Below are 16,703 nucleotides of genomic sequence, written 5' to 3'. Positions count from 1 at the left end.
GACCCCACCCGGACCCCGAACTTCACCACAAATCCGCCCTCGCTCGTGTGGCTCGGTGGGTAGAGCGTCGGCCTGCGGACTGGAGGGTCCCGAGTTCGATTCGGTCAAGGGCACGGTCCTCGGTGGCAGGCTCCATCCCCGGCCCCGGTCAGGGCGCTCTGGACTGGGTCCTTGGGCGTTCCCACGGCTCATCCATTGCCATCCGTCCCTCTCGGGATTGTTGACCAACCAGCATGGCCCCAGGGAGCCCCTTTGTGTTAGAGCTGAGAGCCCTGGGGGTGGGGGGGCGGGGAGGGGGGGCTGTGCTTCCCCTGGACTGGGACCAGCAGCCTCCTGCACGCCCCGACTGGGGATCGAGCCGCAACCTGGTCATGCGCCCCGACTGGGGATCGAACCGAGACCTCCTGGTTCCTAGGTCGGCGCTCACCACTGAGCAGCGAGGGCCTTTGCCGGGAGGCTCTGTGCTCCCCGCAGCTGCCTCTGTGACTCGATGCTATGGACTCCCCCCCCCCCCCTTCCCCGTGAATCCCCAGCAGGTTTTCCTCGTACCCAGCGGCTGTGCAGCCGAGCGCCTCAGGGGTTGAATAGCGATGCTCCAGACATCCCCGAATTCACTTACTTTCTCTGGGACCAGGCGGGCAGTGCGCCTCCTGACCTTGATTTATCTGTGTTTAACCTCTACTTGCTCCTGACGGTGGTGTTGTGTGGTGTTTCACCCGAGAGCTGGTCTCCGGCTGCAGTGCCTGTCGCCGGTGCACGGTCACCCGTGTTTTATAAGGTGGCCAAGCGCGTGCCTGAATGTCATCAGGTGGCAGGAGGGCCTCGTTCTCGCCCAGGAGTCAGAGCTGCGGGCTGACATTTTCGCTCTTGTAACGAGCGGGTTCCATCCCCCACAGGACAGCTGCCTTCCCGTTTTCCCTAGAACGAGAGCGTCTTGCTCACGGGGAAGCTCGGAGGCCGGTCGGGAATGCGACGCCTGCCGTGTCCCAGTCGGGAGACACGTTTCAGGAAGAAACAAACACGCCCCTGGGGTCCGTTTCGCAGGCGACGTTTTGTCCTGTTTTATTGGCGTGTTCACGCCTGTCCAGGGAGAGCGGGGAGAAGGACTGTGCTGCAGTCGACGGTTCCCACTGGCGGATACGAGACAGACGCCTCAAAAGAAGGCGTAGTCAGGAAACGAAGGGGAAAGGTTCCTATACATGGTGCTGATCCTTCATTGGGGATCCCGCGATGTAAGCTGCTGTGGGAGTTTGCAACTGCCTGGGCGATCGGCCCCCAAGCCTCCGTATTGTGCCAGATTCAACAGTATTTGTTTAAAGTGTTCGGTTTCTAAGATTATAATAGCCCTTTAATTCTTTCAGAAAAATAACAATCCCTTATTATAACTTTTCATGGACATTTTCCACACATGGGTTCCCAGGAAAATGAAATCTTTTACATCAAAAGGAGCCGATGAGTTTACACTGAGGCCTTATTGCTTTGAGGCATGAGGGGGTTATTATTTCCGGAATTATTATTTCCGTTACACGTTCACCCACTCTGACACGGGAGCGACGTCCTGGGCCCGGCCCTCGTGGGTCCGCGGCACCGGGAGGCCGCCTGTTAGATCCCGGTCCCGGGCACGTCCCTGTCTCTCCGGCACTGACGTTTCTCTGTCTCTCGCCCTCCCTTCCGGTCTCTAAAAATCAACGGAAAAATACCCTCGAGTGAGGATTAACAACAAAAAAAAAGAAAGAAAGAACGGAGATTGGGTTTCCATCCAGTCATGCCCACGTGGGCATCTTGAAAGACGCGATTTGATTTTCTCTTCCGTAATTTTGTCTCCGTCCTGTGAAATTTCAATCTGAAAAGGCCCCCGTCCCCTTAGTCTGTGTGCGAATTTTTCAATCAGGGAAATACAATCACCAAGCCCCCCCCTCCCACCCCCGCTCCCCCCGCGCCCCCCCCCCCCCCCCCCCGTTAAACCTCCCAAAGGGCTTTTCCCACCAACACAGAGCTCGGCTTTGACGCGTGTGCCGGTTCCGTCATCCACAGGCCGTGGCTGCAGGACACGTGGGTCAGGGTTTGCCTTGGGACACGAGCTCTCCCCGCCGGCCGGCCGGCCGGCCTCCCGCCTGACCATGCGCCTGTCCCCCCCCTTAGGTGGACGCCCACGGGAATATCCTGCTGACGTCCCTGGAGGTGCACAACGAGATGAACGAGGTGGCGGGCGGCCTTGGGGACACCCGGAACTCCGCCATCTCCTTCGACAACTCAGGGATCCAGTACCGGAAGCAGAGCGCACCCCGGGAGGGGCCCGGGCGGCACCTGGGGGACCGGGGCCTGCCCCGCAAGAAGACCCACCTGCGCCGGCGGTCCTCGCAGCTCAAGATCAAGATCCCCGACCTGACCGACGTGAACGCCATCGACCGGTGGTCCCGCATCGTGTTCCCCTTCACCTTCTCGCTCTTCAACCTGGTCTACTGGCTCTACTACGTCAACTGAGCGGCCGGCGGCACCCGAGTTTCGCTTTTCTTTTCCTCAAAGACGTCACCTAACAACACTGAGTGGAATATTCCTCTGCCTGTCGAGTTTTTCTACCTGCTCCCACGCACACACTCACACACACACGCACACACACACACACACGCACGCACACACGCAGACACATGCACACAGATAACATACGCAGTTGTATATATATGTGACCTTTCTCAGCATATATATAAGACACACGTGTCTATGAGGACGTACGTGTATATGTTTCTCCACGCGGGTGTCCGCGCCCCCGTGGGTTGCCAAACACACACACGTACAGGTGACCTACCTGTTTGCAGCTCTGGACAGACTCCACGCGGGATGCACATGCGAGAAAGTCACGGTGCGTGTTTTCTAAATGCAAGGGACGAGCGTTGTCTGAATATCATGCCTTGAGAATGAGGGCGGGACCCCTACTGTCACCCCAAACCGTGTCTCTTGTTCCCCTAAGTTACAGCTGTTTTGGTTTTAAAAAAAACAAACGGAAGGACAAACTCTCAGTCGTCGGAAACCGGGACAGCGGTGTTGCTGGTGTCAGAGGACTCACCGCCTCCCGCCCCCCTCCCCCCGCTCCGGCCCCTCTGCCCATGGACTGGGCAAAGGCGCGGGGCCTGCTCGGCGATGGGGTGTCCCTGGCTGGACAGTGTCCCGGACGAGGTGGGCTCGCCCCCTGCCGTCCGACACGCAGGCGGCCCCCACGCTGGCACCGGGACCTCCCCTGCGGGGGACCCGTCGGACCGGAAGGCCTCTCCTCTCCTCTCCTCTCCTCGGCGTCAGGACTCCGGTGTTGGCTCGGAAGGGACCAGCTCGCCCGTCCTTGTGGGAACTCAGTGGCGACCGATGGTCAGCTGACATGTCCCGTCGCCGACAGCGCGCCCCCCCCCCCCCCCACCCGCGTCCCATCTCTGGGTCTCTAGGCTGGGATTTCCCGGAAGCGTAGCCGTCTCAGGACCTTGGTTCCGCTAAAGGTAAAGCCACCGGGCGGCCTCCCGAACGTGGTGTGTGGACAGCGGGTGCGTCCGCCTCCCGTGCATCTCCTGTCGAGTTCCCGGCCGTGTCTGTGCTTGCTCCATGGCAGCATGCCGTGTCGTGCTCTCCCCACGGCGCACCGCTTTCTGTCCCCCTAGAACCTCAGAGGGAAGCGCACACACCCAGCCGTTAGGTGTCGGACACCGAGACACACCCTCGCGCCTTCATTTCTGCCTCTGACATCGTCACTAAGCACATCCGACCCCGGCTGGCCCGGCTGGGGCGCGGCGGGAGCCGCCCCGTCCTCACAGCGCGCCCCGCCGAGCCCAGCATCCTCCGGAGGCAAAGGAGAGTCCCCTGGTCTCACACACACACACGCACACGCACACGCACACGCACACGCACACGCACACACCTCTCTCCATCCGATCCACAGCCTCATGCGTATCTGGGACTTTTTAAAAGCGCGTAGACACGTGACCAGGTGCACCGGTTTCATAGACGCGACCTTAACTTCCTACTTAGACGAGATCTTTCTAAAGAAAAAAGAGATGATATATTTTTTGTAAACAATCTTTCTATCACAGGCATCCGTAGACTGGAAGGACGGCCGTTATGCAAACAGATGTCACAGTGCAGTGAGCGCGTTTGGAGGAGAAAGAAAGAGGGGGGAAAGGCAAGCTAGTCAGGACAGAACCGCCAAATGAAGACTTTTCTCCCCAGATGCCACTCACGCCTCGCCCTCTCTGTTCTGCCCCAGGACCAGGGTCAGCCAGCCCCCCATCGTAACCGGCCTTTGTCTGTGGGCGTCTCTAGCAGCCCAGAGCCCCCCGAGGGTAAATAGCCGGCCACAGGGTCTCACGCTAGAAGCAAGGACCGGTTCTTATGGAACCCGTTCCCTTCCTTCATTCCTCCCTCCCCTCAGCACCTCCTCCAGGTCCTGCTCCCTGGGGAGGGGGGGGGGGTTCTCTGGAGACTCGCCAGTGACTTCTCTTAATTTTTGTTTATTTCAGAGAGGAAGGGAGAGGGAGAGAGAGAGTGAGAGAAACATCCATGATGAGAGAGAATCACGGATCGGCTGCCTCCCGCATGCCCCACACTGGGGATCGAGCCCACAACCCGGACCTGTGCCCTGGCCGGGAATCAAACTGTGACCTCCTGGTTCCTAGGTCGACGCTCAACCACGGAGCCACGCCGGCCGGGCTGGGACCACTGTTCTCCGCTCACGCCGAGCGACCACCTTTCCCAGCATGCTTAGGGTGTGGGCTCTCGTCTCGAGCCGATCATCACTAGGTTTTATTTTATTTTTTTTACATGCATTTTTATTGATCCCAGAGAGGAATGGGGGCGGGGGGGGAGAGAGAAACATCCACGAAGAGAGAGAATCAGTGATCAGCTGCCTCCTGCACGCTCCACACTGGGGATGGAGCCCGAAACCCGGGCCTGTGCCCTGACCGGGAATCAAACGGCGACCTCCTGGTTCACAGGTCGATGCTCAACCCCTGAGCCACGCCGGCCGGGCCCATCACTAGATCTTAAAGGCGGCCCTACCTTTGTGGGCGTCTCTGACAGCTCGGAACCCACTGTCGTCTGAAACGCAGTCCGCAGTCTCACGCTAGAAGCAAGGACTGGCCTTCAGGAAGCCCTTTCCCTTCCTTCCTTCATCCCTCCCTCCCCTCAGCATCCCCTCCCGGTCCCGCTCCCTGGGGGCATTTTTCCCTAGAGACTCAGCCAGTGACCTCTCGGCCTCCGGCTGTTCTCTGACAGTTTTTCTTTTTCCCGTGGGCGACACTGGGGGAGCTGAGAAGTCAGACAGATCGGGGAGAAACCCAGTAAGTGGCCTTATCATTGTTAACACGTCACAGAAGCAAAGACCTTGGTCCCTTCCGAAGCTTCCGGTGGCTTTTTCCGTACCCGGTCACTCAAGGAGGAGGGCCCCCCCCCAAAACACGGAGGAACGTGGACAGAAACCCAGTCATTGGTCGCTTTCCGTAGGACGGGCACAGCTGTTGGGAACTGTGACATTCACCCTTCCTGGTAGAGCAGCGACTCACGACACCTCGGACGCGTTAGTCGAGGAATCCAAACATCCAAGGCAGAGACCCCCCCGGGGCTCAGAAGCGCAACAGTCGGCTTCCCAAGGTTTTCTGGATCTAAATTTGCATGGTATCATCCTAGTAGCTTTTGAGCTTTTTATATGCTTTTGGCACCAAGACGGGGACCCACAACTTTATAGACACTGCGATGAAGTCAACATAATAGCTCTAACTATAAATAGTGTTTATAACTACACACACACACACACACGCACACGCACATGCACACGCACACACAGATACATACATATATTCTGTAAAAAAAAACACACAACTTTTTAAGATCCTTGGGTATGTGTTTGCTTTACTCCATTTCAGAAGAAAACGAGTTTTCTTCCAATCCGATTATTTTATAGCTTCTCCATTTTGTAAACGTGGGGAGGCGCCCCCAGACTCGGGCCTCTGGCCGCGGGTAGCGGGAGAGACTTGCGTCGGGTCCTCCGTCCGTCCGTCGCGCTGACCTCTCGCCGCTACGCAGCCCTTCCCGGCGTCGACGAGCGAGCCAGCCGGACCGATCATTCCGCACCCAGACCTGGGACGTTTCCTGCCGGGCGGCCGTTCCCCCCGCCCCGGCCTCTCGAGCGAGGAGAGACGCGTTGAATTTGGGATATCATGCTCTTTCTTTCTCCACAACTGAATGGAATAAAAAAAAAAGTTAATTTTTCTAAGTAGTCCTGTCTTTCCGAAAGGCTTCCAGAGGGGCTCAGAATGTACAGACGGAGCTTGTTATGTCCGCGTCCAGATATACTTGAGACAATTCAAGAGCCGGGCTCCGTCACCCCCCCCGCGCCCAAAGACGGACGACACTTGAGCCGTCGGTGAAAACAGTGTTTGTTATGTTGTTCACCGACCTCCCCTCCTCCCGCTGTCCCCGGGCCCTGGAGGGAGGTCTCACTGTCCTCGAGCCATTCACTCCCCTCTCGGTCCGAAACGAGCTAGGAAATATGTCACGAGGATGTTCTGTTAGCACTGGAAATCACAGGTACGCCTGCCGTAGCGGGGTTTGCTGGTGTTTTTTAAAAAAATATTTTTATTGATTTCAGGGAGAGAAAGGGAAAGGGAGAGAGAGACAGAAACATCCATGATGAGAGAGGATCACGGATCGGCTGCCTCCCGCACGCCCCCCACTGGGGATGGAGCCCGCAACCCGGGCCTGTGCCCTGACCAGGAATCGGACCCTGACCTCCTGGTTCCTAGGTGGACGCTCAGCCACGGAGCCACGCCGGCCGGGCAGGAGCGTGTGTTTGTAACGCCAGCACCCGGAGCCCTCGACATGGCCGGTCATTCCCGTGGAAGGCGCTCCCTCCTGCCCAGCTCTGGCATTATTCCCACCCAGGGAGTTCCAGGGGCGACGCCAAGTGGGTTTGGGGCTGGTTTTTAAGGGGACAGGAACCTCCCAGCCGTAGAGTTTCATTCTCAGCGTCTGGGAGAGCGTCCCATGGGTGTGGGTCCCACGAGGGGGTACCCTGAAAGAGAGAACGGGTCCGACTCGGGACCCGGAGGTCTTTCTTTGTTGCCCCGAGAAACTCCCGAGTCTGCGTCACCCACCGGCCTCTCTCCCTGAGGGCCCAGCCCCGTGAACGCGGTTGGTCATCCTTGTCCTGCTGTGTTTCTGTGCCACACGTCAGCCGGTCCGTCCCAGGGGGACAGGCGATGGCCGTCGAGATCAGGTCCCCTGAGCATGTCCTCTCGCTGTAAAGATAAAACCCGATTTTTGCTTACGCACAGAATGGATGTATTCGGGGTGGGAGGTGGGGGGGGGGGGGGCGTGTAGCATTTGACATGAAAAAAACAACTAAACAGCAACATTGAGTGATAGGGACCATCTGAAACTTGTGGATGAGCAAATTCCAATTTATTAAAAAAAGGACGAAGGGACTTCAATGTGAAGCTGAATTTATTGTTGCTGCCGTGGCCCTCGGATGCTGAAATGTTCAAACTCGGCCCAGATGCGCGTTCCCAGCGTGGGGCGCCCGCCCACAGGGGGGGCAGTTTGATGTTTAAGCAGGGCCATTTGAGAATGCGTCATTCACAGTGCGTGTTTTGCATTTCTTAGGGTGCTAGGGGCCTCATAGACCGTTTATACATATATATTGTGACCTATCTATGCATCCCAGTTCTCTGTGATATGTTTTGAAACTTTATTTGCTATTTTCTCATGTCCCTTCATATTATTATTATTTTTTAACAGTTTCATAGTGAGTTCTTCCTCAGTCCGTCCGCTGTCCTTTCGCCCTTTTGTTTTTCTCTCTCATGGACGCCATGTTCTTTGGAAGCTTGTTTAGTCCGAGTTCATGGCCTTTGAGGCTTCCTCCACGTGAACAGGGGTTCACTTTGTGGATAATAAGAATTCTGTGTGGGGGGGCGGGGGCAGGATGTTAGAGATGCTCAGGGGGGCGTGGCCAGAACAAGGTTGGGAACCACTAGACTAGACGGAGGGATCCAACCCCATTGGATTGCGTGTGGGGTCCCCCATGTATTTCTGGGGGGAGAACGGGACGGACCGGGACCTTCTTGTCACCCAGTCTGGAGAAATGGATTCAGCCCCAGCCAGTGTGGCTCAGTGGATAGAATGTCGACCTGCGGACTGAAGGGTCCCAGGTTCGATTCCCAGTTAGGGCACATGCCCGGGTTGTGGGCTCGATCCCCAGTGGGGAGAGTGCAGGAGGCAGCCGGTCCATGATTCTCTCCCCTCGTTGATGTTTCTAATTCTCTCTCCCTCTCCCTTCCTCTCTGAAATCAATAAAAATATACTTGAAAAAATAAGTAAATAAAAGATGTCTAAAACAATAAAATTCAAAAGAAACAAAAAAAAAGAAAGAAACAGGAGAAAGAGACGGAGGGCTGAGTGTATGGAGCTGGTTCCAGGACCGGCTGATTTTTTTTTTTTTCTTCTTTTTCCGAAATAATATGGAAGAGAGGCCCTGAAACGAGATTCACACCCCATGAATATTAAAAGGATTAAAACCTGTGCTCATAACGCTGCCCCTTCTGTCGACGGCGCTCGATAATTTCCCTGTCACTCCGGCCCACTTCACCGCATACCAAGACTCGAGTGGATGTAATAGCCCGGCGAGCTGACAATCACAGAGAAATATGCAATTCCCGGGCCTCAGACTCAATAGGCAGCGTTATTAGAGAAATACGCGACTCTCGAGCATCAGATCCAATCGGCAAAGTTATTAGAGAAACAGGCGTTTCTGAGACATCAGGTTCAATAGGCAACGTTGTTAGGGAAACAGGTAACGTTATTTATGGATTCAGAGTTGCTACCCGCCATGGGAATAACAATACGAATGCTGGCAACGTCATTGAGGAAAATACTCAGTTACAGACCGTGAGGAAATTTGGGGGGGGGGGGGGGGTGGAGGGGCGCATTATGTTCTCGCTCTTCTTTTTATTAAAAAAAACACACACATTTTTTTTTCAGCTACAGCTTACATTCAGCATAATTTTATATTAGTTTGTGCAGCGGTCGGCAAACTCATTAGTCAACAGAGCCAAATACCAACAGTATGATGATTGAAATTTCTTTTGAGAGCCAGATTTTTTAAACTCAAACTATATAGGTAGGTCCGTTGTGATTAACTTAATTAGGGTACTCCTAAGGCTTAGGAAGAGCCACACTCAAGGGGCCGAAGAGCCGCATGTGGCTCTCGAGCCGCAGTTTGCCGACCACGGAGTTTGTGTGGCTCCTGTCCTTCGAATGGGTGCCTAACGTCGTCTCTGAACGGGTGGGGAGAAAAACCATCGGGGATACCCTTAAAATCGATGGCCAATGTGTTCAGGAACCCATCCAATGATGGTCAGGGACGACACCACCATCCTCTCTCAGCTGTTTTTGCGGGCACCCGAATAGGTCTGCGGTCGCCCCGAGCGAGGGATGCTGGAACCCGGTTCTTCTGTAAGCCCACCCCTTCCCAGACCCCCGGGATACAAGGCACAGCTATAAATACGAGCTGCACTGGAGACACATTTGAAATTCCAGAGCCATCCTTTATTCATGCAACGGAATGTGCTCATGTATTTATTTATTAATGGGCCTCATTATACTTGCATGTCTAGCTACATGCCAGTCATTGATAATGCTTTTTAAATCCTCACCTGAGGATCTGCTTCTAGGTTTCATCTCTTTTCAAATTTTTTTAATATGTTTTTATTGGTTTCAGAGAGAGAGGAAGGGAGAGGGAGGGAGAAAGATAGAAGCACCAATGATGAGAGAGAATCCTCAGTCGGCTGCCTCCTGCACACCCCACAGTGGGGATCGAGACCGGGAATTGAACCTCGACCTTTCGGGGCACAGACAAGACCCAATCAACTGGGCCAGAGACGCCAGGGCTGCCTATTGATCTTAAAGAGAGGAGACCGGGGAGAGAGAGAGAGAAAGAAACATCGATGTGAGAGAGAAGCATCCATCAGCTGCCGCCTGCATTACCCCTACTGGGGGTTGAGCCCCCAGCCCGGGCACGTACCCTTCGACCTCCTGGTTCTCGAGTTAACGCTCAACCACCGAGCCACGCCCACTGGGCTCATCACTCCTTTTATGCCCAAGGAAATGATTGTGATGGAACACACCCATTTCTGCAACCCTAGAATTTGATGACTCATCTAATCGGCCTAACATGGGCGTTACAGACAGCTGTTTGACACCGCCTTGTCCCTCGTCTGTCTCGCCCTTCCTGCCTTCTCTCCCGGGCGTGGGATGCAGCAGGAGGGTGCGAGGAACACTGGCGAGCGGTTCTGTTATACGAACACGGTGGACACTTCCCCCTGGCTTTTCCTACGGGTTGCAGGGGTCCGAAATTCACCAAGACCGTCTTTTTCTTCCAGAGAAAGTCATTGGAAATGTTTTATTTTTATTTTTTAAATATCTTTTTATTGATTTCAGAGAGGAAGGGAGAGGGAGAGAGAGAGAGAACATCAACGACGAGAGAGAATCGTGGGTCGGCTGCCTCCTGTGGGCCCCACATAATGGGGATGGAGCCCGCAACCCGGCCATGTGCCCTGACCGGGAATGGAACCGTGACCTCCTGGTTTCTAAGTCAACGCTCAACCACTGAGCCACACCGGCCGGGCGGGGGATGTTTTAAATCTCAGCCAAGTGAGCTGTGGACCACCCTCCCTGCCCTCCTAGGCCAGTGCTGCCTCGATTGTGAAAAATGGCCTGAATTAAACGCAGGTTCCTGAGTAGCAGGCAAGCCCTCTTGGTGAGCATGAAAGGTGTCTCGGCCGATTGATATTCAATTATTCATCACAGGGTCTGAGTGGGGGAGCCCTCTCCGGTTCCCACGTGCCCAGTACCCCCTGTAGGTACCGTTGTCATGGAGACCACTTGCAGGGCTCACACAGACCTTGACTCCCAGTGTTGACAGGGGAACGGATAGACGGAAACTCCCTGGTACCCGGCAGGCCTGGGGAAGCCGGGTGGAGCCCAGGGTGCTAGGGGAGCTCCGTGCCCCCTTCGGGTGTGCTCTGATAACATTCAAAAGGCCATCGTAGGCCCTGGGTTAGAGCATCATCCTGATCTGCCAAGGTTACAGGTTCGAGCCCCGTCAGGTCAGGGTGCCTACAAGAATCAATCAATGAACCCTGGCCGGTGTGGCTCAGTGGAGAGAGCATCAGCCTTCGGACTGCAGGGTCCCGGGTTCGATTCCGGGAAAGGGCACACGTACCTCGGCTGCATGTGCCTCGGTCGCAGGCTCAACCCCCAGCCCCGTTGGGGTGCGTGCAGGAGGCAGCCAATCGATGTGTCTCTCTGTCTGTCTGTCTCTCCCCCTCCCCTTTCCCCTCTCTCTAAAAACCGATGGAAAAAATATCCCCGGGTGAGGATGAACAACAACAGAATCAACCAATGAACCGTGGCCGGCGTGGCCGGCGTGGCCGGCGTGGCTCGGCGGTTAGAGCGTCACCCCTCAAACCGAAATGTAGAGGATTCGATGCCCAGTCAAGGGCACACACCTGGGTTGCAGGTTCGCTCCCCGCCCCTTGTCAGGGCGCGTGTGGGAGGCAGCCAGTCGATGTGTCTCTCTCACCTCAATGGTAGATCCAATGGCTGGTTTTGCATTCATTTTTTTCCTAGTACCAACATCGCTTAGATCTATCCTTCTTGCTAAATATTTGCTGCTGTCCTTGTAAATGACATTCGACAGGGGCCCTTAGCTGGCCACTCTGATCCCACCCCCAGCCACTGTCACCTCTGAGTTTTCTCAAGACCCCCCCCCACCCCCTCTGTGCTGGGGCACAGCCTCCACGAGGGCACAGCCCCCCAGTTCTGCAGCCGGGGAGGCCTCCCGCGTCCTCACCAGCCCCCACTCGGCCTCAGCGACTTGTTAAAAATGCTTCGTTCGTCCCACTGGTGTCCGGGGGTCAGCCGACCTGCTGGTTCCTGACCTCCTTCAGATTTCCTGCTAATTATTTCCTCCGAGACCTCATCTTTCTACTTCGAATCAAAAAAGCTTCTTCATTTGAAGTTTTTCAGCTTTTTTCTTTTTTTTTTTGGTTCCATGGAGGGAGCAGTAATACCATTTCCAGCTCTCTGCATCCGTCTCCACGTTGAAATTGGAAAACTCGACATCCCGTTATACATCCGATCGGCCCTTCAAGTTTTGCCGAGGATGACATGCTTAGCATTTCTGCATCTCGGCTGATCCGAAGAGAACAGAATATCTACCCGGTCAAGGGCGTCCCCATGCCCCCCAATTCATCTTATGCCAAATATTAGATTAGATTTGATTTGATTTTTTAAAATATATTTTATTGATTTTTTACAGAGAGGAAGGGAGAGAGATAGAGAGTTAGAAACATCGATGAGAGAGAAACATCGATCAGCTGCCTCCTGCACATCTCCCACTGGAGATGTGCCCGCAACCCAGGTACGTGCCCTTGACCGGAATCGAACCTGGGACCCTTCAGTCCGCAGGCTGACACTCTATCCACTGAACCAAACCGGTTTCGGCCCAAATATTAGATTTTTAAAAAATATTCACTTAATTGCTGACAAAAAAATATATATACAGCCTACTTCGTGTAATCAGAACTGTCGCCGGCCAGCCATGTGAGTAGCTTTCAGCTGCAGTTTCCAGAGACATCGATCACGACTTAGCAAACTCGAAAGGCGCCATCCTCGAGCGGCTTAATCAACGCAAACGTCTAAGCGGCCTTCTCTCCCCCCGCCTCGTATATGTTGAGTTAACAGAAAAGCAGGTCCCTGTGACCGTGTGGAGAATTATGGCCTTAATTAGGAGGACGCCAGCAAGCTGCAAAAGACTCCCAAGTCCAGCACCTCGGCCTTAATCACCATTTCCCAACTGCGCTGGGTCTCCTAACAGAATTAGACGGAAATCCTCCGGAGAGAACACTTTTCTTGCAAGGTTGCAAATATCGCTTTGCCCCCCGCCCCCCACCCCCACCCCCACCCCACGGGGTAACCCAGAAATACTAAATCCTTCCAGAATAATCTAGTTTGCCAAGTTTGGTTACCAAGAGATCCAAGGGACCCAGGGGTGAGGTGCCTGCCTGTCAGTCTAACCTGGCAAAGGGACCCTTGGCTGAGGGGGGGGGGGGGGGGGCCATCAGAAGCCCGGGAAGCTGATTGGTTGCTGTGAAGAGTCTCCGGACTCCAGTGCCAGGTGGATATAGAAGTCTCACCGAGTGACCCCGGCTGGGCCTGTTGGTGGGTGGGCGAGTTCTCTCTCACCGGGGGCAGGTGGCCATGCGGCTCCGGCAGTTGCTTGGGCCCCCAAAGGCCGAGGCTCCCACATGAAACAGAAGCCCTCCTCCCTTCTCAGCACCCGGGAGCCATGACCCCTCCTCCCGGGACCTGCTTTTTCAAGGCCCGTCCCGCCCAGGGCTCCTGCCCATAAAGATAGAGCAAGGCGGCTGCGTGCGCTGTGAATGGCGCCTCTGCCAAGTCACTGAAATACACTGGTTGTTTTTTTTCTCACCAAATAGGAAGCATAAACCTTATACAATCACATGGCATCATTAAAACGATTGTTTTTAAGGGAAGTGACTGGCAATTTTTTTAAGATATATGTCATTGATTTTCTACAGAGAGGAACAGAGAGTCAGAAACATCGATGAGAGAGAAACATCGATCAGCTGCCTCCTGCACGCCCTCCCACTGGGGATGTGCCCGCAACCCAGGTGCATGCCCTTGACTGGATTCGAACCTGGGACCCTTCAGTCCGCAGGCCGACGCTCTGTCCACTGAGCCAAACCGGTTAGGGCATGGCAATTTTTTTTTAATGTGTTTCTTATTGATTGGAGAGAGAGAGAGAGAGAGAGAGAGAGAGAGAGAGAAACATCGATGAGAGAGAAACATCAACATCTATTGGCTGCCTCCTGCACGCCCCCCACTGGGGGTCACGCCCTCAAACCAGGCTTGTGCCCCGACCAGGAACCGAACCGGTGACCGTGGGTTGACGCTCAACCACTGATCCACAGCGGCCGGGCCACAGTGCTTCTTGCATTTCCAGCTTCTTAGTCTCCGGGCCCCCGAGTACGAGTGCTTGTCCTTAGCCCCTTAGAGGGTGGGAGGATGAAAGGAACAGTGGATTTTCCAGGCGGGATCCCTGGGTCCCTGACCCTGAGCCTGCCCCTGCCCACAGCGCCAAGGCTGCTCTGCCAACCTGAGGGCCGAGGAGCCCAGCACCTGGGCTCCCCACAACCAGCACCAGGTGGGGGGGGGGGGGGCGAACCCTGGTTGCTTTAAGCACCTGGATTCGGGGGCTGTTATGACCTCAATACACCACAGCTTAACCTGGAGGAGACTCCGGCATCTGCATGATCATCACCGCTTGTAAATGGCGTGCGGTTTCAGGACAAAGGCGGCAGCAGCCTTTGTACCCAAATCGCGGTCTTTTCACCCAGTCGTTGCTCATAAACAAGGCTCTTTGGATTGAGATGTATTCAATCCGACCGCACAGCAAAGGGGAAACTGTGTTTCTAGGACGGTGGGAAGTGAAACAGGCAGAGCCGGGGTGCTGGGTGGTGGCGGTCGGGGGCTTCCCGTTGACTGCTTTCTGGCGGCGTCTCTGACGTCACCCAGCAAAAGGATTCACTGCGTTTTCAGAGACGAGAACGAAGTTGTGCTGATTCTACGCAGAGAGAGCTTTTCTTCTCCTGACTCGGCTGTTTCTCAGGGCGACACAAACGCGCTTGCTCTACCGGAGTGCTAAGCGGCCGCTGGGCCCCTAAAAAGGGGGTCCTTGTCATTTAGGAAAACCTCCTACAGGCTCAGCATTGAATGAGCAGCCCCGGGGTTTGGGAACCATCCTAACTAGAAAGTGAGCAGCAATTTTTTTGTTTGTTTTTTAGGTTTTTAAACATATTTTTTGATTGATTTCAGAGAGAGGAAGGGAGAGGGACAGAGAGAGAGTGAGAAACAACCATGATGAGAGAGAATCATTGACCGGCCGCCTCCTGCACGCCCCCTCCAGGGGATCGAGCTTGCAACCCGGGCCTGCAACCCGTGACCTCCTGGTTCATAGGTCGACGCTCAACCACTGAGCCACACTGGCTGGGCCAGAAACAGCAGTCTTTGTGAAAGGAGCAAGGCAGGCATTAACTGCGATGAAATCCCGGGAGCTCCTTGCGAGGTTGTGGGTGTCCCCTTTGGAGAGAGAGGCCGCTGTTTCCGCTCGGCTATTTTCCTTGGCTTCCTGGTCTGTTGTCACACTCCCGACGGCCCGTGGGGCAGGGACCTCGATGCCAGATCAAGTGACGTCTCCATCAGCCCTTCTGACAGAGCCCGGGACCGCCGGAGACTTTAACAACGTGCTGATTTTCCCCCCCAGATACAGCAGCCTCGTGTCCAGATTGAATGACTAAGTGTTTGTGTGTGTGTGTGTTTTTTTAAACTTCTTCAGGGAAGAAAACATTATAGGCTCATGTCTCTAATGAGAGAGACAGAGAGAGAGAGAGAGAGAGAGAGGGAGCAAGAGAGAAACATCAATTGGCAATATATCGGTTTGCTACCTACGTCAATGTCTGAACTCTGCAAACACCTCATAATCTAGATTTGTTTCTCTCTCTCTCAACCTGGCCGTGGTCATCATGATAAGATTTAGGTGGCACCTTGCCTCCTAGGCTCTAGGTTCATAGGTCGATGCTCGGCCACGGAGCCACGCCGGCTGGGCAGGACCGAACCTGCAGCTGAGCCACACTGGCCAGGGCACCGTGGCTTTTCGTGATACCAAACTGCAAAGCAGATTTATACTAATTGTTCACCTTGGTTCACGATCCTTCACCGAATAATACCTAGAGCACTACAACAAAAATACCTATTTTTTTAGGAAAAAAAAAAAAGAACGCCTTCCGGATTTCCGTAACTTCAGAAAGCAGAACCGCCGTGTAAAAAGCGATGCCGTCGGCAGGCACGTTGCACCGACGCGTCGCTCCGTACATTCTTTCTGGTCTCACCTTCTACGGCCCCGTTTGTGAAACTGAAAGGCACGGAGTGTACTCTCTGTCTGGGACGTTTTGAGGGTTATTTTTTTTGTGTGTGTGGTTTTGTTTTGGTTTTAATCGAACTGCAGCTTTTTGCAGAGAGGTAGTTGCATATTCATAACCGCTGGGCCCCGGTGCCAAGAGCTGAGACAGTTGCTCCGAGGGCCCTTCCCGTGACACGTCAGGGGGATGGATGGAAGTGCTGAGGCCGCTGCTATTTTAAGAGCTCGGGCTGCTGGTGGCTGGGCCGGCATGAAAGGAACGCCGCCCGGGGGAGACGGGGGCTGGCGCGCGTGGTCGGCGAGAGGGAAAGACGGAGGCAGAGTGTGGCGCACGTTCTCTCCCTTAAACACCAACTGAAGCGTGGACATCCTTCCGGTTCTGGAAGAAATGCTCCAAATGTGTTTAGAGAGCTAGTTTGTGCTTTTTCTCTCGTTGTTCTTTTCTTAAAATACAGTCTTATTGATGTCAGAGAGGAAGGGAGAGGGAGAGGGAGAGAAACATCAATGATGAGAGGGCATCATCGATAGGCTGCCTCCTGCACGCCCCCCACTGGGGATCGAGCCCGAAACCCGGGCATGTGCCCGGACCGGGAATCGAACCGTGACCTCCTGGTTTATGGGTTGATGCTCAACTTGTGAGCCACGCCGGCCCGGCTGGGAAATTTTTTTT

The 16,703-nt window shown here is 54.7% G+C and overlaps 1 protein-coding gene across 1 annotated transcript in view; it reads left to right on the top strand.

The window, feature by feature from the left end:
* Window positions 1-7,311, top strand: part of GABRB3 (gamma-aminobutyric acid type A receptor subunit beta3) — a 34,202-nt gene extending 26,891 nt beyond the window's left edge. The window contains exon 9 of the mRNA XM_070400474.1: window positions 2,143-7,311. Within this exon, the coding sequence (XP_070256575.1) occupies window positions 2,143-2,484 (342 nt within the window). The 3' untranslated portion in view covers window positions 2,485-7,311. The remainder of the gene's footprint in view (window positions 1-2,142) is intronic.
* The last annotated feature ends 9,392 nt before the right edge of the window (window positions 7,312-16,703 follow it).

This window comes from Myotis yumanensis, unplaced genomic scaffold, assembly GCF_028538775.1.
Source record: "Myotis yumanensis isolate MYYU_CA2020_CCGP unplaced genomic scaffold, mMyoYum1.0.hap1 SCAF_20, whole genome shotgun sequence".
Classification (NCBI taxonomy): domain Eukaryota; kingdom Metazoa; phylum Chordata; class Mammalia; order Chiroptera; family Vespertilionidae; genus Myotis; species Myotis yumanensis.
The sequence above is the reverse complement of the archived record's forward strand: the minus strand, read 5'-3'. Positions and strand labels throughout refer to the sequence as shown.